Source organism: Corvus kubaryi, unplaced genomic scaffold, assembly GCF_017639235.1.
Source record: "Corvus kubaryi isolate FWS band 111438036 unplaced genomic scaffold, C.kubaryi_AGA036_p1.0 split3-73, whole genome shotgun sequence".
In the NCBI taxonomy this organism is placed as follows: domain Eukaryota; kingdom Metazoa; phylum Chordata; class Aves; order Passeriformes; family Corvidae; genus Corvus; species Corvus kubaryi.
The window spans coordinates 15,636,366-15,661,805 of NW_024582091.1; the positions used below are offsets into that span (position 1 = coordinate 15,636,366).

A 25,440-nucleotide genomic window follows, 5' to 3' on the forward strand; every position below is an offset into this window, starting at 1 on the left:
CATTGGAGAAAGAGGAGGAGAGAGGCAAACATTTCCATGTGAAGGCTTGGAAACTCTTTTCAGCGTACTAAACATTCACCAAGGCTTCCTGTGAGCACTGGAGTTTGTCCTTTCCCTGCTGGCTGGATTTTCATCCCGTTTGACCTCCAGCAGCCAGCTGAAAGCTCTTCTCCAACCCGACAGCAGCTGTCTTCGGGTGAAGGACAGCGGGGACTGGGACGTGCGTGGCGCAGGACATTACCTGGGGCTCGAAGAGCCCTGAGGACGGGCGAGCAGCGAGTGAGCAGCGAGGCGCGGCAAGGACACAGCCCGCAGCCCCGGGCAGCCGCCTCGAGCCCTCCTTGCCCACGCCCAGCAGCTGCGGAGCACCTGCGGCGGCCGCGCCCAGCGGGCAGCCCGTGCCTGGCCGCGGGCGGGTCACAGCCGGAGGCTCTGCGGGGCGGCGCGCACGCTGCGCGGTGTTCCCGGTGGCTCGCCCGCTCCCCGCCCCGCTCCCCGGCCCTCCTCCCGTGCCGCAGCCACCCCTTGCGGGGCCCGGCGGAGCGGCGCGCAGCCCCCGCGGGATGGGGGGGCTGTGGCCGTGGCTGTGGCCGTGGCTGTCGCTGTGGCTGTGCGCGGCGGAGGCGGCGGAGCTGCGGCTGACCCTGCTGCACACCAACGACGTGCACGCGCGGGTGGAGGCTCAGGGCGCGGGCCCGCGGCGCTGCGCGGCGGCAGAGCCGGGATGCTTCGGCGGCGTGGCGCGGAGAGCGGCGCGGGTGGCGGCGGAGCGGGCCGCGCACCGCAACGTGCTGCTGCTGGACGCCGGGGACCAGTACCAGGGCACCGTGTGGTTCTCCCGCTTCAAGGGCCGGGAGGCGGTCCACTTCATGAACCTCCTGCGCTACGATGCCATGGTAAAGCAGGCCGGGGGAAGAGGCTACCCCTCCCTCCCTCCCTCTCTCCCCTTGGGTGCTGGGTCTGTTCTTGCCTTTCCTCGCCCGCTGCCGGTCTTTCGCATTGCCGCCTCCTTCAGTGCGTAAAGCTGCATAAGAAAAGACTGTAGGTAATGCTAAAACTGTCGCCAAAGGTAGCTGGAAGGCAGGCGAGCACAGGGGAGGTGATGTGCTGGGTGGCGGGCTACCCGCCGAATTAAGTCGTGAGCTGGCCGCCCCACGGGCAGCCAGAAACCGGGAGATGATGGCAAGGCTACACAGAGTGATGCAATAGAAGAGCTCTCCTTTGGAGATGCAGGGGCTGGGGGCGGGCAAGGGGCTGGACGGGCTCTATTGGAGAGGTGTTGGCAAGCCATGGAAATCACCCCAGAAAAAGCCGGCCGAAGAGTCTGGCCTGAGACAGAGGAGTTAACTCTGCCTGAGGCTCGCAGCCTGTCCTGCCTCAGTCCTGCGGGAAGGGGACAGGTGACACACGCTGTTAGTGCTATTTCTAAAGGTAGAGGTTTTTAGTTTTCATCTATGCCACCCTGGTTGTGTCCAGTCCCGTCAGAGCTGCGGTCATGACCGAATATAAGGGGCTGTGTACAAACAGCCCAGAGACTGAAACAGCACATTAGTAAGGACGGTCTCTAATACTGTGCTAACCCTGCACCTTTACTCTGTCTCTTTTGGTCGTCGAAGTGATGAGAGGAAGGTAGAATTTGTGGCTGAGATTGGGGGATGTCACTCCATGTCCTGAAATCTTTTGTCTCAGGGCAGTGGCTTATTTTTCTTGTGTAAAACCCCAGAAAGGAGAGAGATTAATATTATGTTTGAGCATAACTGCCGTTTTGAGAGTTTTGGATATTTATTTATTTATTTGGATATTTAGTTGCTGTTTTGGATATTTATTTCATCCCAATTGACAACTTGAGGGGAAAATCTTCTGGGCATATCACATCCTCTGTCTTCATCTTTTTTGCTTTGTCTGGAAAGGACTGTGCTTTCCTTTCCAGGTGAAAATTATTTCACCTGTGTATTCCCTCTGCCTCAGAACAGCTGTGGAAGGGAAAGCCATGTCTCAGTGCACTTTCTTAGGCTAAACACCAGACCGAGAGGTCTGTGGAGGATACTGCTCCCTCTTCACATGCCCTAGTGAACGGTTTTCTAATTGTGAAACTAGCATTAACAGGCTCGTTTCTCCCAATGGTGAGGGAGAGGAGTGTGTGCACTCAGGACTCATCCTCACTGAGAGCTGGGGAGCACTTTGGGATTCTGAAGTGCAGAAATAGCTTGAGGTGGTTTTTCCTTCCTTTCTTCACAAAGTTTTCTGCTGTCTGTCATTTTTCAGACTTGTGCTTGCTGGTGTAACTGGTTCATGGGCAGCCTGCGAGCATGCACAGTTCCTGATCATATCACAAGAAGAAATTTTTTCAGGCAGTGTTGAAGTAGTGTTCAGTCTTAGAAACGTGTTATGGAGGAAGCACCTGTTTTTGGAGACACCATGAGCTTTTTCATCAGAATAAGCTTTCAAAATAAACCCACCCCATACCAGATAGCCAGAGGCTTGTGCCAGACGTGAATGCCTTAGGTGAAGTAGTCAACCACTTGTTCTCTGTGGAGGTGCTGCTTATTATAATTTGAATAGAAGGTGACAGGATAGGCGCTAAACGTTCTGTAGCTTCTCAGTCTTGCTCTGCTACCAAAGAGCCCGAGGAACAGTTGCTGAGTGTTAGGCGGAGCTGAAGCATCTGTTTCTATTCTTCTGTCTGTGGACCATGGGGGGCCGTGCAGTGGGGATGGTGGCTGGGTGGGGGCACAGGGAGCAAGGTAAGAGCCGCACTGAGAAGGGTGAGCTAGTGTTTCTTTAAGCAAAATTTGGGAAGTCACATCCCTGACAGAAGGGGTGGGGATTATTGAAATGTTTAGAAGTGAGCTACAGGACTAGGATTACAAACAGGATGGAGGGAGCATTAAAGTTGTTACAGGATGCGGGCAGGAGCCATAGGAGGATTTAGGACAGTCTGGAAGCATTAGAGGTTTGCTCCACAAATAGGAGAAATTTCTTTTTTTAAGTTTACCTTTTTCTCATTTATACTTGCTATCACCTCCAGTCTGTTTTCTCCTGTTTCATTGCCTTCCGAAATTTTTCATGGCACCAGCCTTTTTGTCTGGTGTAATTAAGACTGAAATCCAAGTTACATACCTCAAAGACAGTATTTGGAGGGATGATGGAAGTTTTCTAGCTTTACTTTTAAGTTGCATCCTTCTGTTAATTTGTATCCTGATTTTGAAATATTTTTAGACTTGCTCCTTGTGGAAAGGAGGATTATATAATCACATGCTGTGTGCCTGAATATTCTGTGTATTCCCCCTTGTGACTTACACTTATGCTGGCCAACGGATTCAGATTTGGTGAAGGGATATTGCACAGGTACAGAGTCCTAGGAGCTCTGGGTGTAAGGGTAGTTAGGCAGAGTATTAGGAACCCAAAATGGTCCACATCTCCCCTCCCTTACATCAAAAATAAAACTGTATTATTAGCCACCAGTGATTTCTCATGAACAACTTTGTAACCACCCACACCATGGGAAAAGTTTTGATTAGTGTCCTAATGGACATGAAATAATCCAAATGCAAGACGCAAAGCCAAAAGAAACAAGCTTTCCTAACTGGTTGGTTGGGTTATGGTTTTGGTTTTTTCCCCAACAAGCTGGTGGCAGTTACACCCAATTCAATTTCTTAATTCATTTGCAACCTTTTTTATTGGGGTTTAATTGCATATTTAGGAGGAACAGAAGGCATGTGCACCAGCCAAGAGGAAGAAGCTTGTTACCATTCTGATATACTCTACCACTCCACAGACATCTTTTCAGAACATCCAGACAGCATCAAAATGAATGTAATTTTTTTTTCTTTATTAGTATTTTTTTTTACAGCAAATTAGATTGCAGTTAGAATACAGTTAGAAGTGGAACATAGTTGGAGTGCATTGTGTGTTCCCAAGTCAGGATTCTTTCAGAGATAGTTCTTAGTTCTTCTGGAAAAGTGCTGCAGCAGCATGCAAACAATTTGGCTCTTTCCCAAGGGTATGGGTAGTGTTCTCACCGGTGTCAGCAGGAGCAGATGATTTCCAATGCAAGTTAGTGCTGATATCCTGAAATTTCCACAGAGCCATTGACTACCTGCCTGTGAGGATAAAAGGAGTCGGGAGTCTTTGTCTGTCCCAAAAGAAAGACACTGCTAATCAATTAATTGAAAATACTGAGCTCCCATGCCTGTGGTGGCTTCAAGGTCCTGCTTGGTTTGGAACATGACCAGGGTTAATACATCCATTTGGAGAATAAAAGTTGGAGCAAGCACAGCTGGGTGTGTGGGTCGTTTAAGTAGAACAGAAGGATATATAAGCCTTCTGAGATGATGAATGCAGCCTCCCCCACTTAATCTCAGAATGAAATTAAGAGCACACTTTTGCCTGGAAGAGTTGGCCCATTGGCTTTAATACCTCTTATGTGCTTTTCTCAGCTGCAACCTAAAACCTCGTATGAACTTATTATGTACCAGCTTACACAAGTATTGTGTTTCTGTGGATACATCTTTTCCTTCCCTAACGCTTAAATATGCTACAAAGTCCTTGCGTGTCACCTGTGGAGGTTTTGCTGGCTTATCGCCAAACTTTCAGGCACAGGCGTGTGGCAACACAGGCTGAGCATGAAAAATGGGCAAGTAGGAGAAATTTTCCTTCAGGTAAGTCCCTTTTCTGCTTAACCAGCCTGGAAAAACCAAACATTCATCATCTGGCTGGTATTACCTTGCTAATAAATAAACTGGACTGCTCATTTCGTGTGGCAGTCTTGATGCTTCACAGCGCTGAGTGTGTACCCGCCTGTGTGCACACACCCACTATGGATGGTCTGAGGGGATTCTCTCTAGCTGATAAACATTAGGTAATGTTAAATAGGCAGGTAATGATATCAATGATGGATAGAAAGTTGTATTTTCTTGTTGCATGTTAAAGCACAGAAAAATCTTTACTAAATGCAAAATAAGTATGTTTTTAAAACTGTAGTCCAAGCACAAAGCTCTTAAAATGCACTTTTTATTTAAAGATAACAAATATTGTCATTGATATTTAGCATTTTCTTTAGTATTTAAACAATGTATTTTCCATACACAAAATATATGTTTTCCTTTGTGGTTATTGTTAATCCTCTTTTTTAGAGCTACAGGATGTAAAATGAGTGGGTTTTGATCTGGTACACAGTCACAAACAGTTAGGTTTTGGATTTTGACTTTCACATCTGTATTCATGTAAGAGAGTCTGAAAAACGAAAACCTACATGTAAAAAGAAAAATAACCCAACCACTTCTGTGTTCATGAGAAACAGGAATGTGTTGGTTTAGACAAGTTAGGGTTGTCTTTCATAGAACATAGACTTTGTTTTCTCAAACATACCATGCATATAACTTATAAGTCTATTTACAGTGAATATTTGAGGCAGGGTCTCATATTTTCTTCTTGCTTTTCACAGGCTTTGGGTAACCATGAGTTTGATGAAGGTGTGAGTGGATTATTGGATCCTCTTCTTAAAAATGCAAATTTTACAGTCCTGAGTGCAAATATTAAAGGGCGAACTCCATTAGGAAATGAAATGATGAAGTATGTTCATCCTTTTAAAATAGTTCGTTTTGACTCAGAATCAGTTGGAATTGTTGGCTATACTACAAAGGAAACTTCTTTTCTTTCACAGCCAGGTATGTTTTCTTTAGTATGTAAGTTTATGTCCTTTGTTACTATTTTGTTACTTGCCTACTTTTTTAAATCCAACGATGAATGTTTTCAGCTGAAAAGTGGGAAGTCTGTTGTTTTATCAGTATTTACTATTCAACTTTGCCTGATTTTTAACCTTAAAAAGTCTTGCTAACATTACAACCCATTTTCATACAGACCTGGACCATATTTAAGACTATCAGAAAGTCAGTGAGATTGCAGAAGAGCTCAGAGGTTGTTGGGATTTTTATTCTTGCCTGGGTTTTTTAAGTTATATTCCATATTACTTTATTGTTATTTATCCATTTAAACAAAAGTTAAAACATGAATACAACTTGTCTCTAGCATGAAGCGTGACATTTCTCTGTGTGTTGAAATTTTGTTCTTGGATGTCTCCATGCTAAAAAACAAGGAGAGGTTCATACTTGTTTTTGAAGCAAAAGTTGCCCAAGACATTTTTGGCCTCTCAAAGTATTTGCAGAAATTAGACTACAGAAGGAACACCCATTCAGCTTTTACCACAGTTGCTTCATTCATGAGTAAAATTAGAATTGATGAGGAAAAAGGCTTCTCAATTTCGGACGATTTTTTCCAGCATTTCAGGAGGTTTGGTTTGGTGAGGGTTTTGTTTGGGTTTGGTTGTTTTAGTAAAATAAAATGGTCTACTAGAATGAGAAACACATTTAAATCAGCTGTAGGAGATATGAGTCACTGCCCGCTCAGAGCTCAGGCCACATGGGACAAAACCAGAGTTTCTTCCCTGGGTTTTGCAGTTACAGATGCTCTAAGCACTAGTTTAAAACACTAGTTTAAAACATTGAAAAGGGACTTCATATTATTATTTCCCTTTGTATCGCTTAGTAATACAGAAATAGTGCATTGTTTTCCTCACAAGAGGAATATTCAATACTTTGAGGAAGTATTAGAATATAAAGCTATTCCTTCTGTGTTTTTTAATTCCAGTGCTGTATGTTTAACCTGTCTAGAAATGGACATCTGAGGTCTGAATAGACTTATTGATCTCACTTCTATTTTGCAGTGATGTGGTTTTGGATTCCTGTCTTTTTTTTCCCCCAACAGAAAAGAAAATTGATCTGTATTTTGTGTAGGCAGTAGAATTTTACCTGTGCCTGAGGACGTGAGGGTAGATATCATCTGATGTCATGCTAAGTTTGAATAAGGACCGTCACTGTTGTCCTCCATTAGGGATTAATAAAATCTGCTGCTGCTCTTCTTCCAAACACCTGTGTTGGGGCAGTGAGATCATCAAAGTAACTTGCTTGCAAATAAATACACCAGGTTAAAATCCAGATAGTGTTGGAGAGATTCTATGAAGCATTTGAATACATTTCCAATAACATTTAGACATCATATCCAATGCCTCAGTATGCTGAGACATTGTAAGAGACCACAGCTAAAAAAAAAAGCAGTGTTAAAAGGCAAGTCTTGTTAGCTCCATAGATGGAGCTGAAACACCCCTAAGGAATTATATCCCACAGTGTAACTGAGCAAAAAGCAGAGCAAATTCTAACAGCAACATTTGTAGTGGTCAGCGTTTTTACAGTTTTCTGCTTTGCCTTCTCAGCATGTGGAGGAACATTTGGAAGCTTTGGAAATGTGAGCTCAGGACACGTTAATATAATTCAGTGACTATATTTTGCCCATGACCTAGCAATCCTTCAGACTGGTAAAATCATGGCAGACATGGGTTGGTGGCTAAATAGTTATCAACCTCGTCCTTATTTTCAATTAATAAGGGACCTTGCAAATTTTCAGCACCTTGCTTATCTCTACACATTTCTTCCAGATGATTTTGTTTTCTCTGCCTCTGTGTGCTTTGGCATGCTCTACACTCCTAGGGCATTCTCAAGGCAAACAGGAAGCTTGAGAATGCTGAAACATGAATTCCTACATTACTGCCTTCTGTGGAAGTATTTTGTGAGTGTGATTTCTTCCATTATTAAATCTGAATAACTTCTACCCAACTATGAAATTACAACTCATACTTTTCATAGTCTGCTTAAAAAAGGTTATCAACAGACTCGAAAACAGTATAAAGTCCTTAAATCTCAGTGTTTCCACTGGGAAGGACCAACTAATCTCTGCTGAAAGTACTGTTGATGTTGCTGTTTGGAAACCATAGGGATGGGGAACACATTTATAGATTACAGCCAGATTGGCCACATTATAGATTGGCAGTTTTTCTGGAGTTCTCTGTTTTGCTATGTACAGCTGTCTCAGCTGAGTGCTCAGCGGATTTTTCCATGTCCTGCAAGAGTTGCTCATAACTTGGCACATAGACACAGTTATCTGTGTATTTGCTTGGAACTGATAATCACAAGGCCATCTTTCTACTCTATGGTGGTTCCAGCCCACTTGCTTTAGTTCTGTAGTGTTGTTTGGTCCATTGTATTTTTGTATAAAGTGTAAACCCAAACCTACTTACTCGGTAACCCTACAGGCAGCAAAATATTTACTAAAACTATGAACTTGGCAGAGTTTTCTAAAATGGAATTTTAAATTGTATTTATTCCACTTTATTCTGGCTATCTTGCACAATATTTTTAGCAGGCAGCCAGTTCTTTTTCCTTGTTTAGTTGTAGCAGTTTGAATGTTTTTTCTGAAACTCTACCTCATCTAAAGAGAGAATAGTATGCTACATCAGCTTAATACCTTGAAAGAGAAGTGAAATACTGACAAGAGCAGTAAGTTGGTCATTTTGATTCAGATTGTTTTGAAAAATGCACAGATGAGTGCTATGCAGTTTATTGCTTTTTGCCTGGTTTCTTACAGAATTGAACACTGTGTCAGTGCTCTTACAGTCCCCCACTGCATAACTTTCAAACCTGCTGGCCCATTTCATCTCAGTTACAACTACTCAGGTGACTAGGATGCAAAGCTATGCCATGACTAGGCCATGGAGAAAGGGGTGTGAGAAGCCCCTGCAGCCCCAAGCAGAATTCCCTTTGTGAGGGCAAGGTAGACAGCAGGAGATCAGTGGGTGGGTGGGTGGGTTGGCAGTGGGATGACCCATCTGAGCTCTGGTGTCTGCCTGTCCTGACATAACAGTCAGGAGAGGGATGGGCTTACCTGCATGGGACAGGCTTTGTTTTTCCCTTCATTATGAAAGCAGGTTGGTTTGGTTTAATACCTTTTCTCTACAACTGCCTGAAAGAAGGGTGTAGCAAGGTGGGGAACAGCATCCTTGTCCTAAGTAACAACTGACAGGTCAAGAGGAAATGCCCCCAAAGTTTTGCCAGGGGAGGTTTACATTGGATTTTAGGAAAGAGTTCTCCTTGGAAAGGGTTGCTAAGCACTGGAACAGACTGCCTAGGGAAGTGCTGGAGTCACCATCCCTGGGGGTGTAGATGTAGCACTTAGGGACACTGTTTTAGTGGTGGACTTGGCAGTGTGGGGTTAATGGTTGGACTCTACGAACTTTGAGGCATTTTCCAGCCTAAAGGATTCTATGATTCTGTGGGCTGAAGATTAATAATAATATGTCTTCAATGTGTGGTGCATTTGTAGGCTGCAGTGGTGCAGAGGGACACCAGAGCTGGTGCTGATGGGGAGCATTTGGTTGTCATGGGCCACCTGGCTACATGCCATGGGAGAAGTTAGCCCACAGGCATCTGCATGCTGGCGCAGCTTGTCAGTGGCCCGTTCCCTCTCTTTGTTTCAAGAGCTCAGCTCTCTTTGCAGAACTGGTCCCCACACCGTGGGATGCAGCTGGTCCATGGTGCTGAGAGGAGCACGTGAAGAGCCTGCGCTCAGGGATCGTTTCTTACACTTCCCTTTCTGCCAGCAGCTCTGCATCAGGCCCAGCTGCTGTCAAACGCAAGGATGTACAAAGAGGGGCTGAAGCCAGTGGCTCCCTTCAGCAGTCTTCCACTGGTGTAAGGGAGTTTATAGAGAAGACAGGGGCAGACACTTCCCAGAGGGGAAGAGAAAGGACAAGAAACAATGGGCTCAAGCAGTACCACAGGAAATTATGGGGGGACGTAATGAAAAAATTTGTCATGATAAGCATGGTTAAGCCATTAAACAGGTTTCCCAGAGAGGCTGGAATTTCAGCTTGCTCAGACTAGATCCTGAGCATCCTCATTTGGCTTTCAGTTCCTGCTTTGAGTGGGTTTTGGAGTACATGGCTCTGGGAGGTCTCTTCCAACCTCAATTAACTTTTGACTCTGATTCTGAGAAGAGGTCCACAGGAAGATAATGGGGGGATGCACTGAACAATTCACTCTGCAGCGTGCAGTACAGAGATTCCCTCTGGCACAAACAGAACTATTCAATGGGTGTGGCAGTGAACCAATTTATGTAACCCCTTTTATCTCTTCCATTGTAGCAGCTTCCTCCTCATTTCCTGAAACATTTTGCAGTGGATTGTGAATTCGTTTCACTCCTCCCTTTGTTATGAAATCTTTCTACTTTAAAGGCATATTTCAAAATGGTTTGATCAAAAAACTCTGCAGGAAGGAGAGGAATTAGGTAGAGGAGGAGTTGGTAGAAAAGTTACTCAGTTGTCTTTACCAGAAGGTCCAAGTTTATGGTTGGTTGAATCTGTCCTTAAACTCTATTCTTAAAACTTTGTCAGAGAAATTAGCCTCTTACATAGGAAGTCCTTTTGTGCAACCCGAACCGCCGTGCCCAGGGTAAGAACGCCTGTTATTCTAGTGCTCATGTAACTGTTTGTCACATTAGAGTGATTTCTGCAGGCACAGAAAATTTGCAGAAAGATGGTCAGTTTCCCAACATTCTTGTCCGGAAAAGGTTCCTCCTTTCCAGACTTTCCGTTCCTCATGCTGTTGTTTCAGGATGGTATCTCACATGTGTGCTGTGCTGTATTGGTGTGAGTGAGAGTGGCTCACATTAGGTGAGATAATTAACATAAAAAGGCAATTCAGAGTTTGGTGGGGGACTTTGAAGAAGCTGCTGTTTAAAGCCTTTGGGAGGGGAGACAAAGGAAAGAACAAGATGAGTGTGGAGTAAAAAGAAAGAGAGATTTAACCTGGGAGAAGATAGAAGGTCTTAAAGAAATGCAGTTTGGGAAGAAAAAACCTTTGTAATAGAATACAAGTGTTTAGATGCAAACACTGACACATTTCATTTCCTTTCTCTAGTTAAATAATAAAAGCCATTCAATTTTTGATCCTACAATTGGTGTCACTGAATTTTTTAATGGAATTATTACTTATTTAATCTAGGCAAGTACATACAGCTTGTTGCAGAAATGTTTTATTAGTCTAAGCACACTGATGCTCCTGAGAGACTGAAGAACATCAACTCAGATCAAGAGCTTGAACCAGCTAAGGATATTTGAAAGGCTCTGCCATTCAAAGTTCTGTTAATTATACAGACTGGTATCTGATACCAACTACCTTTTTTTTAAACTACCAATTAAGGTACTTTGTAAGTAAATTATTTTCTTTTCTTTTTTTTTTTAAAGGGGATAATATGATCTTTGAAGATGAAATTGAAGCATTGCAACTACAAGTGAATAAACTTACTGCTATGGGAGTGAACAAAATAATTGCACTAGGACATTCTGGTTTTACCGTGGACAAAAATATTGCCCAGAAAGTGAAAGGAGTGGATGTTGTGATTGGAGGACATACAAATACGTTTCTCTATACAGGTATTTTACTTCCTACTAAAATATTGCTTCTAAAACTAAGCTGAAACTGTTTGTCTTTAAACTCAAGAGAACTTTCACCAATGTAGTTTACTGCTGGCTGCACTCAGCTGGGTTCATAGCTGGTATGTGTCCATAACTTCCGTTGAAGAAACCAATTCAAAACAGACTGTGCACACCAAGTACTGTGACTCACTAAGAGGTTCCATAATGCTGGATGTTCCAGGTGGTCTATACAAAGTGGAGAAGAGGAACAAAAGTAGTAACACTGGTAAATCACTGCTAAACATACTGTACCTCTTTCAAGCTCGTGCCTATAAAGGAGTAAATTAGTTGTCTACTTTTAAACATGTATGTGACTTAACCTGAAAAATCAGTCATAGAATACTTCAAAACTGCTGCCGGTGTTGATTTTCTCTGTAATCTGATTCTTTAGGTCTCCATTTAGCCTGCCATGAAAATACTTTCCCCAAGTTTCATCTGTTTATTTCAATCCCTCTTTTAATCTCTGCTTTATTCTTCTTTTCTCTAGAGGCAGATGTCATTCAAGAGATAAACATTGCTGATCTGATTTCTCCTGCACTAGTGCTACTTTAGGCAACACTTACCATCAGCAGCTTCTCCAATGCTGTTACCTTCCCCAGAGTGTAAGGACACAAGTAAAAGAGAGACTGGTTTTTTGTTCTGTTTGATTGAATTTTTAAAGTTCTTTAAATTTAGCAGAAACTTTAACAACTGGTTGAGACTATAATGGGAACTTCCTGTAATTTTCAGAAAAATTTCCCATGTGCCCTAGTCACAGGGATAACATTATGTACCCTAGGAACTTAACCACTTAAAAGGTTTGCACTGTCCATCATCCCCTCCTCTCCCTATTCATCTCCTCTCTTTCTCACACCTTTTTTGTCTTATCTGGACTCTCACCTTTTGTTATCTCACTTGTTAAAAAGAAACAATTGCATGCCACAGTTATACACTGAGCAGATCAGAATATCTCTTGAATTCGGCCTCAGGGAGTAACTTTGATGACTAAACTGGAAGCACAAAGCATTTACACACCTACCTACAAGTCAGAGCTCACAAACACTTTGCATAGAGGTGCAGCAGAGAAGTAGCCAAACTGGAACAAACAACAGGACAGACCATCCCAATACCACATGTCTAAGTGACTGAGGGGAGTGGTTGAGGGGGATTGGCCTGTGGAGACACTTTACTCAGATCTGCCCGTGTTTCCCACCAGCTTGCAGCTCAGGGACTCCCCAAGCCAGAAGTGGTCTCTTGATATTTACTGGCTCCATCTCCTCTTGGCTACCTTCAACTTCCACAACAGCCTCTAGCAGGGCATTCCAACACTGCCCTACACAGCCTGCACATCCCACAGAGACCTTGCTCTTGTCTTGGGGTGCAGCCTGCAATTTTATTGAATTATTTTTGAGATGGGGAAAAACAAGGATGGATTCCATATTCAAAGTGTGCATTCACTGTGGGTGTTTACACAGTGGAATCCATATTCTTTTGCACATTGTCGGTCAGTGCCTGTAGAGAGCTTGTGCCTCATAGTGGTAGCTATAGTAGTCAAAATACTTTATTGGGTGTGATCCAAAGAGGTGCCACTTGTCACAATTTGGAATCATGATGTGAAGTGCTGCAGGAGCTGACACATCTGAGTTCACATCCTGTCTAAATCTGTAGGAGTTCACAAGCACACCTCTTGTCATCCCAGAGAGTAGCCTGCTGTCAGACTAGACTGTGTCAAGCTGTTCCACCCCTCCCCATTTGAAGCTGTCCAAGATTCACAAGGCCAGAGAGAGCACGCAGTATGAGAATCTGCAGCCTTTGGGTTAAAGATCTCAGCTGAGAATGAGTTCTGGTTGCTTTTCCAAGGGCTCTATTGTTTTGATAAAACAAGACTGTCTTACTTTTTTTGTTAATACTGGCAAGGTGAGAAAAATTTAAAAAGAAGTCATATCTGGGGGAGATACACCAAAAATATCTATTTAGTCAAAATATGATTTCTGACGGAATGGGGTCTGAGCATATAATTTTTATCCCAAGTGCTGTGAAGCATGTACTCACCCATTCAGGAGCACCATGAGTGCATTTGTGAACCATGTCATGTTGAGTCAAAGCCATCAGTCAACCTTCACAGAGAAATAGCTGCATCTGGGGAGGTGATTTCACTGCAGAGTAAAACATCTGATTTGAAATGTCTTAGTGCGTGTCTCGATGCATATATTGAGCTTATAAGCTCTCACTCAAATCAAGAGGTGTAATCAATAACTAGCAGCAGAATCTGGGAGAATGTTTCAGCTCAGTATAAGTGGAGAAGTAAGAGCTGTTCAGCCTGTTCTGTCTGTCACGGAGGTTTAGAGACATACTGCCCATGAGAGAAATCTTAGTGTAAGGATTTCATTTTGGACTAGTCCAACCTGTCTCTAAGACATTTGCCAATCCGTGGTTTATCCACAGGTTATAATGCAAATATTGTCCTGACTTGTTCAGGTGTGCATTTGATTTGTAGAACTGATTCAAACAGCAGTGGTAGTTTTGGATTAGAGCAGTTTAATTTCTGTTTTTCATCAGAACTGATGTTCTGAAAATATAGTGTGTTGGCTAAAACAGGGTAAGAGGATAGGAAAATGTTACAGGTTCTTTAGTCACCCAGTATGAGTTTGTGCATTTGTAATGAAACAGCTTCTCATGCCTTGACTGATCATGAATTCTAATGTTGTGTTCTTTGGGGTAAGATGCACTGAATAGTCTTTGCATTTTGGAAGGAACACACCTCTCTTGCAAGGGAAAGACGTCACAGTGATAATTAATCCTGCAAGGAAGTATCAGTATCAGAAAGTATTTCTTTAGAAAGCAAGAAATGAGTAAGACTCTGGACAAGCACTTAACCACACACAGCTGATATAAACTAAAATAATGCCTAGAAAGAATAACTTTCTAATGTTCTGTTCATTTGAGGACTAAAGAAGGGCAAGAAATCAAAACTGATTCCTTTTTCAGTTCAGAAACCCCAAAGCCACGTTTGTATGCAAAAATCCTGCAGAACCCTCATAAGCTACAGGATTCCTTAAATTCTTCCCCAAATAAATGAATAGTAAAGTGGTACTCCAAGGAACGAACTCTGTTGGCCTGGCTGAAAGTAGAAAAGCTAGTTCTGTGGTAAGTTTGGTTCAGCTTGCAGTTTGTTGTGGCTCTTCTCCCTGGAGAATAGGAGGGATTAGAGAGGAACGTGAATCATATCAGAGTTCTAGAAGGAATATTTATTATGCTGCTTATCCTAGGATTCAATATTTCGTAAACAACTGTAAATGGAAGGAAACAAGTTGTTCTGTGAGCTGTGGAAGTGAACAGCCTGCTTTCCTGTGGATCCATGTCCTCTGCACCTGCTCCCCTGTGCCCCTGCCTTGCCAGCACCCCAGCGCTCACCCAGCACCTGGATGGGAAAGGCACCACCTTTGGGACAGGAGTAAGGAGCAGGCTCTGAGTGAGCTCTGTCACACAGCACATGATGGGTCTTGGAGCTACCCAACCTTGGTCTGACAGTGGGGTAGAAATAATGACAGGAATAACAGCCGGGAGAGATACTACTGAGATAATATTGTCACTAGGCAGATAACGTCAAGGAGACACAGAGAAGGCTGGTACCCTTGAGGCAAGAGCTGTGCTGTGCAGTTCCAGTTTTCTTTGCCACTTTCTGTCCTGTATGGTTTCTAAATCTTGTGGTAGCCTATGCCAATTGAGCTCTCTCTTTTTTTCTGCCAGTGCCTTGCCTTAATCTGTTTCCAAGTCCTCCATCTAGTCACCTTTCAGACTTTGCAGGTCGATAGTCGTTTTAAATCCATAACTACACAGCTTCAATGCTTAATGAAGTTTGGTTTTGCGGAGAGTTTGCAGCCTCTCTGGAATTTTGGAGGCTGTTTAGTATAGTGAAAAAAAAAGTCAGCTGGCTGTATGTACAAATTCACAGTACTGCTTGTAGGTATTCTATGTGCTTATTAACAGTAAAAATACTTTAGACTCTTTCAGGTCAAGAAGTCTGATGTATGATTTACTAAGATTCTTACTTTCTATCTGATGCAGAATAATGTAGTATGAAGGCTCAACAATAAACTTTTCATCCAGTGGCTGGAATGTTTGCATTATTGAGGGGTTTAGATTGCATAATTGGAATGAAAAGTTGTTTTGTTGCTGTTGTGATGTGATGTCATGGTGGAGTGTGCTGTCATAACTTAAAAAACACTGTGGTAGTTATGTGGGCTCGTGTGCTGAAAACAACATTGTCTGTTATGAGATAACTGAGCAACCAAATGTGTGCTTGTCATCCAGTACAGTCATGACTGTTTCTATCCTATCTGTGTTTTTTAAGGCTGAGAAACATTTCAAATGTCACTGTAGGAATTCCTTGAGCTGAAGACCCACTTTTCATGTTTGTTCTGTGCAGGCACCCCACCCTCTACTGAACTGCCAGCTGGCCCGTATCCATTCATGGTTGACTCAGATGATGGGAGGAAGGTGCCAGTTGTACAAGCTTACGCTTATGGAAAATATCTTGGTTACTTAAATGTTACATTTGACAAGAAAGGAAATGTAGTTGAAGCAGTTGGAAACCCCATTCTGCTGGACAGCAGTATTCCTGAAGGTATGTGGACTAGGCACTTGAGTTTGCCTGCAGCACTCTGCTACAATTCAAGTCTTGTCATGTTAAATACAAGGTCTGAATAAGAATTCAGCTTTCTTTCTGAGGTTGCTGTTCTCTTCTGTGTAGGGTTCAGGCTGTGTTACAGTTGAATATGTACATATTCAGAGTGGTTTTTTATCTATTTAAAATCCCTGAAAGTCGTTTTGTAAGAATTCGGTGGTACAATACCTTACCACTTTGTAGAACCTGCTTTAGCTAGTCCTGTAATTGTGATTTAAAAGATTATGAGGTCTGATTTACACTGTTTTGCCAGAGGCTGGGTTCTTCAGACCAGAGTTCAGAGCAATACAGGAAAGTGGAAATGTTCCAGGAAAAACTTGAAGTACCCTGCCAACTACTCTGCTAACGTGCAAATATAATATACAAACCCAAGAGTTCTTGTATGCAGTGCTAACTGCGTTCAAGTTTTAACTCTGAAACATTTAAACAAGTGGGAGGAGGAGAGTCTGTCACTTTTTGTTTGTAACTCCATCTGAGATCTGTGAACTGGTTTTTTGTCAGTTCTGTAATTACCCAGGGCTGGTTTTCTAATCTCTGGTTCTTCTCCAGTGCTTGCTGCATGAAGTTCTGAGCTTTTATCAGACTTTCTAGATTCTACCTGAGTACATGTAAAACAAATAATTTAAAAATTATTTGTTCATAGATATTTACTGTGTTATTCTCAGTGACCTATTAATGTAGTGAGATGATGTAAAGAGACTTTACATTCTCTCTCTGAAGTCAGTAAAAATAAAAATTCAGATACATTGGTGGTATAATTTTATAAACGTTGTTCTTGCTGACAGGTGGGGAAAATTGATTAAAATTAATAGCTGATATAAAATAGTTGTGACATCTCTCTGCATATCCAAGTATCTTTGGGTTTTTTTCTGAAATAATTAAGTTTTCACCCAAGAGACAGATTTGCGTAGAGAATTTCTATAAAGGGCTTATTCCTTGACATTGATATTTGAGCTAGTTTTCCTTTCAGCACAACATTAAAGAGAGGGGAAAAAATTATGTCAAAGACCAATCTTGCTTGTATATTAAAAATTCTCTCACCTGTCAAGGTAGGTACTAGAAACCCCATCAGTCAGAGGTTAGAACAGGGCTGGGCAAAAGTAGAGAGGAGATAACCTTGATGTGGCACAGGACTGGCTTATTCCCTTCGTTGTCCTGTCCTGCCTTCTCCCATGACAGGCTCTTTTTGAAGTGAGTATAGCTGCCATGTTGCTTGAGACACTGTTAGAAAAAGTGTAACCTTTTAGAATCACTAATGTTTTTTTCCCTAAGGTTTGTATTCACTGAAGTGTCATTAATATGAGATATGTATGATGCTTATTTTACACTTTTATATTACTTTACAGATGAGCACATTAAGGAAGAAGTGGAAAAATGGAGAGAAAACCTGGGGAATTATTCTGAAGAGATTGGAAAAACTAGTGTTTACCTGAATGGTACAAGTCAAGCATGCCGTTTCCAGGAATGTAACATGGGAAATTTGCTTTGTGATGCTGTGGTAAGATGTTTCCACCACAGGTGGCAATTACATCTAAGGGTTACTCCAGAGCTATCCAGATCCACACTATCAGCACACGGGCTCTGTGCCTGCTTTTCAAAAGTGCAACATCCAGCGTGTCCCTAGAGAGACCTGGCAGAAGTATAAGGAATGTTGCTGCAGAGAGTAGGGAGCAGTTTATCCTTTGTACATAGCCTCACAGAGAGGACAGCTTTTTCACAGCTTGCTTTGAGGCTGCACTTTTAAGAGCTATGGCAGTCTGATCTAAGAGCCCATTCCTCAAGCAAGGAGGAGAGCTCAGCTCCCATGCCCCTCCTGCTAATTGGCCCCTGCTCACAGCACTCACCCTCTGTCCTCTCATTACTCACTGGGCTTTGCTGTCTCTTCACTGGCACAGAAAACAAATCTGCGTTATTTTCTGTCAAGCTACTGACAAGAATTGTCCCCCTGAAGGGCTCAGAAGGTGCCAGCTGAAGCAAGGAGAGGGTGGGAAAGGCCAGACACCCAGCTGGGCACAGAACACTGCAGCCCAGAAGGAGCCACCAGCCCCTGCTGTGTTCTGACAGGCACTACTGGGCTTTAAGTGTCACGTAACTCCAGAAAAGTCTTTTTACAAGAAGTCACTTCCAGTTTTTAAACTTCCTAAGTTTTACTGCTCTCCAGCAGCACCATTTCATTTAAGTGTTTCAGGGAAAAACACTCACTAATGTGACTGTTTCCAGAAAATTAACTTTCCCATAAAGTTAAGTGACAATTAATAATACTGAGTTTTCACTTAGATATGTCCCCAAAGCTATTTATCTAGTCCATGTTATTGCTCTTATTGTAGTCCTTAAAATAATTCTTAGTTCATGGACTAATTTCCTAATCAGATTAATGTTTGGGAATTCTGCATACAGTTCTCCTAGAATTGCAGCATGCTTTTTTTTTTCTGCTAGACTTCTTAATATCTTTATTTGAAAAAATGTGAACAAATGCTTTGGCACTTTTCAACCTTACAGAAAGTAACCTTGTAATCTCTCAGAAGTCTGTCGATTTTCTTGCTGTACATTTTGTCTTAGGGGGGTCAATTTCTATTTTAGTTAAATCAATGTCTCGAGACAGCCACCTGCAGTTATCAGTAGATACATAGATTTCTCTTCACGTTGCCTTGCCAGTTCTATACTTGCTTTCCGGTGCGCTGACACGTGGTCAGAGGTATGAAGGTAAAAAATAGACCTGCCTGTTCCATGAGCTTTAATATTTAGAGTTGTCCTGAGAAACGGAGAGATTAAGAATTGCAGAAGCCTGACTGAATGTTTGTGCTGGGTCAAAACAGAGGTCCATTGAGTTCAGTGATGCATCTCAAACAGGAGCCCAAAATCTCAGAATAAAAGGTTGACAGGCCTAGACAGAATTTTACAAAGGACTTTAAAGGGACTCAGATGTGAAAAGGCTGTGAAATTGATAACAGCACTGTGTGAGCTCCTCTTTTAAGCTGCCTCAGCTCAGGGCTGGGAAGTTGCAATCCTTTGATTATGATTTGCAAACCTAAGTGTGGATCTGGCCTCAGGGCATAACTTTGATGACTGAGCTGGAGGCACAAAGCATTTACACAGCTGCAAGTCAGAGGTCACAAACACTTCACATAGGGGTGCAGCAGAGCAGTGACCCACCTGGAACAGATGACAGCATCATTCATACCAAAGTTTTGTCTAAAGAGTGACAGAGTGGGGATGGTAGGGGAACAGCATATTTCCGGGCAAGCCTGTGGAGTTGCTGTACTCAGATCTGTCCATCTCTTCCACCAGCTTGCAGCTCAGGGATTCCCCATGGCAAAAGTGGTCTCTTGACATTTACTGGCTCAACTGCAACTTGTGGGGAGGGCAAGAAAGAACAACAGGGAGAGAGAGGGAGAAGGGGAGGGAGACAGCAGGGATTAGCTCCCACAGAGTGGCTCCACTGCCCTTTGCTGGCCTCCAGCCTTCCCAGCAGCTGGTGGCAGGGCTTTCCACCACAGACCTGCACACCCGGCAGAGACCTTGGTCTTGCTGGTGTGCAGCATGCTGCTGCCCACTGCCTGCATAACTGCTGGAAGTCAAGGGGTTCTTGCACTGGAACATTTACTCCCTGTCCACCCTCACACCACTCATGATTTTATAGCCTTCTCGAATATTTCCTTCTATTATCTCTTCTCACAGAAGCTTTTCTGTGTCTTTGACCATCCTGGTCACCCCTTTCTGAATTTTTCAGGTTTTTTGTCATTCTTGAAATGAGAAAACACACAGATTCCTCCCCAGCCTCCACATGCCCTTCTTCATTTTATAGGCTTCTGTCATGTGCTTCTGGTACTGCTCTCTCTGCGAGAGTGAAGAGTCCTGACCACAGTCATTCCAGTATGGAACCAGTTCATCCTTTCTATTATCCTAGGTCATTTTCTCAGCCTTTTCCTGTTCCACTAAGTTATTTCTGAGGATTAACACTGGAGGCTTATTGTCCTTATTTAACCAATAAATAGCTGGTCTCCATTGTCTTTACTACTATAAGGATGCCACAAGCAAATAGTATCCTGTCCTTGCATTTTGTCAGAGCCTCGCCACTGAACTGCTGAGGACACACTGCTGTGCAGAGTAGACTTTCTGATCTAGTATGCCTGTTTCCTGTTCCTCCACTGTTCTACATCTTTCTTGTTAGCCAAGACCATTCCAAATATTTAAAACAAACCACAGAGAAGCTGAAAAAACTTAATTCCCTGCAACATGATTAATTTATGCTTTCCCAAAGTGATTTTAATGAACAAAAATATTTAAGGTCCTCTTCACTTCCCGGTTCTCTAAATATGCTTAAATCGTTTGTCTTTATCACAGTCATTGAAATCAAAAATCACCTTTCCTTTGTTTAGGTGGCCTGCCTTGGCCATGCCATAGACACACAGACTAGGGCAGAGTCCAAGAGTTCATTACAGTAAAAGGCAAATATTTTTCATGTTAAGAATTTTAAAAAATGAAATACTTGCTTGGGTTTTTTAATAACTAAGTATTTTAAAATGGGGCTGAAGAGAATGTCAAAAAACCCCAAAACCTTTCTGTCTCCTTTCAGTCTCAGATTGTATTTGGTGTAAATTTCCAGAGCCTGTAATAAGTGACGATAAAATCTGTTTAAACATTTTCCTTTGGTAGCTTTACGAGAATGTTGGGTGTCCGGATAAAAAGACGTGGAACCATGTTTCAATGTGCATCCTGAATGGAGGTGGGATACGGTCACCCATTGATGAGCAGACCACTAATGGTACGTAAAATTACCAGCTGAATAACAACTTTATCAGGAAGAGGGAATCAAGTTATGCCAGCCTGAACACAGTTAGGTATGGGCTTGTTTTGACGGGGTTTGCACAATGTTTACAAGCGATTTCAAACTTTCTCAAATGGTTATCCATCATTTGAGCACAACTGCACTCAGGCTGACATTGATAGAAGTCTCTAGCATTGTTTGTACACAATGCTTTTTATAATTTCCCTCTCTCCTTGCTGCCTTGGAACAAAGAAAGGTCTCCAGCTGTACAGGGTCATCCGCTATGGTCGCTGTGAGCCTTCTGTAATCTGCTGTAGAGTAAGTAAATTCTGGGTTTTTCTGAATGCTAAGGTTTTAGTTTTTATTTTCCTGATACCACATAAATGCAACTTGAAAACAAACAGCTTTCTCAGTTTGGCTAAATCTTTCTGTAGGACTAGGAGTAAATCTTAATCAACTGCAAAAATTGCCTGACGTAGTATGAATAGCTGTGTTTCTTCATCTTAGGTTGGTGGTTTGTCATGTCTTTTAGTAGCTTTTGCTATTGTTTGAATAGCAATACATGCAGTTACATCAAATTCTGATTTATTGGTCTTGATACTTGCTGGATGATAAAAGATGCAGGTTCTTTGGGACAAAATATGTGATTCTCACCCCTACCAGCCCTCATTTTCTTAAACTGTATTTTCCATGATCCTTGTCAAAAACTGATGTTAAACAATCCTAAAATAATTCTGTAAACAACAACAGCAAAAAAAAAAACCCAAAACCAAAATCAAGAAGTGAACAAAGTCTCTTTCCCCCAGGTAGCATTACTATGGAAGATTTGCTGTCTGTTTTGCCATTTGGAGGTCGTTTTGATATGGTGACATTAAAAGGCTCCACGCTGAAAGAAGCTTTTGAGCACAGTGTGAGGAGATATGGAAGAGGAAGTGGAGAGCTGCTGCAGGTTGGAGGTACATGTTCTTCTTTCCTCTTCCCAGTTTTCCAAAACAGTCATCCCTCCTGTTGGCCTTATTACACTGGAAGCCTTCTTTTAAGAATGGAATGCCAAGCTGGCCATACATCCTCACCCTGTGCCTCTCACATGCTAGCCAGCAGACGCTGTTTATCCCTGATAATATGTATGTTTGCCTGAGCCACTGCAGCACACAGGCCATCGCCGTTCCCTTCAGCAGAGACAGTGTTCCCAACCTTCCCGAACCCGTAATGGCATCAGTTGAACACTGCAATTAGCTGTAACAAACTTCAGGTTTTAGCTCTTAACTGGCAGCCTACCTGAAATGCCAAACTGGATAGATGTGCTGAATTTCAGTTTATCAGAATAATTTTGTGCAATTCTCTAATGATTGATGACAGCTTTAGAGTTTGTCAGAGTGGGCTATGGAATTGCTCCAGTGACTTTCTAAATATTTTATGGATGAACAGTTAATATTAAAAATCTATTCATATCTTTAATTGCAGCTGCCTATATGTTTATCCAGATGTGCATTAGGCTACAGTTATGTTTATTCCTGGTCTCTCTGTCATATAGTGCAGATTGTATTGTTTAGTTAGCAGAAGAGCTAAACTTCAAGGGCAGGGGCTGATGCATTCCCTCCCTCCATGCCTCTCCTCCCACAGACCCCGACTCTGTGATCCCTCACATGCCACAGACACAATCCATGCCTCGCACTTTCACCAGTAAGTTACCACATTCTTAGGTACCTCTAAGGTAAAAGCTCTGCTTACTGCCTTCTTGCAGAAAAAGAAGACAACCAGTAGCTCTGTAAAAGGGTTCAGGATGGAAGATCCAGAGCAGGAAGAGCACCAAGATTGGAAGAGCCTCCGTGCTTTGAACAAGCTTGGTGGCTTCCTTGTCTGCAGATTCTTGGCCAAGCCAGGGGCTTGGCTCTCTCCTGGCCTTGATCAAGGAAGGCTCACAATGAGAAGTGCTGCTTCTCCTACAGTGCGGAGAAACTGCAGCGTTACAGCCCTGGTCTGGCTTTCCTTTTTCAGGACAGTGCCTATTATCCAGAATAGCTACCAGGTTAGGCTGGCTGGCTGGCCTTAAAAAAAGTCATTTCAGCCAGCAGGCCAGGGGAATGAGAAAGCATGTGACTACAGAAATAAGGGGAGGTATTTTTATCTTGCAGTATTCCAATCCCATGACTAGTAATTTCCTTCTGTGGAGTAGTGATGAGAGCAGACAATCAGATAAGTAAATGAGGTGGGACAGTGCAATTCTTAAAAACAGTCAGAAATTCTTACTCCTCTTGAATGTTCTTGCATAAATTTGAGTAGTGTGCAAAGAACACAGGACATTAACTGGTGTAATTCAGAATGATACAACTCTTGATCACAGGAAGTAATGCAAAGAATATCTGAAGATGAGGGAGAACGCTGCTTCTGGCCCTGTGTGTTCAACATGCACTGTACTAAGTGGCATTCCAATATGTATTTTTGTAGGCATCCACGTGGTCTATGATCTCTCCAGAGCCCCAGGAAGCAGAGTTGCTAGCTTAGAAGTGCTTTGCACAGCCTGCAGAGTCCCAGCCTATGTCCCACTCCAGATGGATGAAATATACAACGTGACTCTGCCATCCTATATGTTATTTGGAGGAGATGGCTACAGTATGCTGAAAGACAAAAATCTGGGATACAGTAAAGGTAAGGGGGATACAGTCCAGGTAAGTATGGGCACTAACAGGGTAGAGCCTGGCAGATGCAGAAAACGTTTGTTTGTTTGTTTGTTTGTTTAGGTGAACCTGATACTGAGGTTGTTTCCCGCTACCTCCAGAGAATGAAGAGAGTTTACCCAGCAGTTGAAGGTCGAATAAAATTTTCTTCTGGAAGTTTTATCCAAGCAAGTCTCACCCTGATCTCTGTATTGTTCACTGTAACATTCTTGCACACTTGATTTTTTTTGAGGAATACAGGAGAGATGATACTAATGAAGGGAAAAGAGAACTGTTCTCTTCTGTTACACCTTACAATGACTGAGCAGTGAGGTTGCTGCATGTCAGCAGCGAGCAGCCCCCATCAGGCAAGGGGGCAGAACCCATGACTTCTCTTGGTACCTGCAATTTGGCTTGAGGTGTCAAGAAGCAAAGTTCCAGTGAATAGTTACTGCTCAATCATAAAACAATGACAGACTGAAAGGGGGTATTATAAATTGTCAAATTCTTTTAGCTGCTTTAGATAGTGAGTTAACAACCTGATCCCAGCAATGTAAACAAGCTTCTAGAAATGGATTTATTACAGATGTATATTCCTTTCTTTGATCTCCACTCAGGGTTAAGGTACTCAATCTCTCTACTTTGCTTCCAGTCCTATTTATCACACCTACACGAATGCCTGAAAGAATGGATTAAACTCAGTGCCATTAAAATCATGAGGTCTATTTAATATGCAATTTTAAAAAGTTTTTGTTTTACTTTTCAAAAAGAAACATCACACTTATATTTTCCATTAATAAAGGATGCAATAAGAGCTTGACTTAATTTTTATCAATTTTAACAGATTCGGTATTCTTTACTCTTAAATAATGATCAGTTTGGGGACTGTATCTAGAGTGAGAACACAATCTATGACTGTATTTCACAGAGATATGCTCAATTTTGTACCTCTTCCAAAGAACAAAGCACAGGACTCCTGCCTTTATTCTGTATTAGTCACATTCCAAGAAAATGTCTGATACAGGCATTGACTCCTGCAGCACTTTCAGCATCCTTGGGAAATAGTCAGGTAATGAGGCTTTTTACAGCATAACCTGGCTTTATGATAACTGTGATTAAACCTCTTCTATGGGAAGGCTGTGTTTAAAAAAATAGTTGTAAGAGACAGGCTAATGAGTATGTAATCAGATTAAATGCTAAGTGTACATTGCTGATGCTTTATCAAGAAATGACTGCTTACAAATGAGGGCAAAATAATCATTATTTTTCTAAGATCATTGGGAATTTTGATGTCGCCATGTTTCAGAGTTGTTTAATGCTGTTTTAAACTGATTCTCAGTGTTCTGAATAAACCTGCTGTTTTTCTGGAAAGCTTACTACACTCTTTTTCAATGCTGAAGCTACTTGCCTCTTCCATTCACTGCACCTGCAGATTTCAAGGAAAAGGTGCATTAAGATAAACATTCAGTATGTTGAAATTTCAAGACCTCGTTCATTTTCACATCCATTCAAGGGCTGTGCATGAAAAGGTCTGGATTACACAGCTGTATTAAGTAAGGGGTGGTAGAACAGGGAGACAAACAACAACTGAGCGTGACACACTACAAGTTATGCCCTGGCATTGATGACTTGTTACTACTACTCCTTAAGTTGTTCATTTACAGAACAGTCTTCCCCCCCCCCCATCAACATCAACAGTGTCAGAGAGGGCACTGATGGACAGAGCTGTACTTGCACACCAATTTTTAGAGTTGCAACAACTCCTTTGGCAGAGCCAGAAAGGAGAGAAATAACACTTTTACCTTCCTTTGACAAACAGAAAGGAAAGGTTTGCAATAGTAACACAGACAAATAACACAAATTATACTGACAAAGAACACCAGTGCTACATTAGATCGGTTGGTCTGTAAAAAAGGAGAAAATGTGTGTTTGAAAAGAAAAATTGAGGAATGCCTATTAAAGTATCTCTGTATTCTGTGAGTAA

At 42.4% G+C, this 25,440-nt stretch overlaps 1 protein-coding gene across 1 annotated transcript; it reads left to right on the top strand.

Annotated features, from left to right (window-relative positions):
• The first annotated feature begins 438 nt into the window (after window positions 1-438).
• Window positions 439-24,827, top strand: NT5E (5'-nucleotidase ecto). The gene is made up of 9 exons (XM_042016146.1): window positions 439-896; window positions 5,447-5,669; window positions 11,135-11,323; window positions 15,774-15,971; window positions 17,378-17,529; window positions 20,688-20,796; window positions 21,606-21,755; window positions 23,248-23,448; window positions 23,541-24,827. Exons 1-9 carry the CDS (start codon window positions 564-566, stop codon window positions 23,696-23,698), a joined length of 1,713 nt encoding a protein of 570 aa, XP_041872080.1. The 5' UTR covers window positions 439-563; the 3' UTR covers window positions 23,699-24,827.
• Window positions 24,828-25,440: the final 613 nt, after the last annotated feature.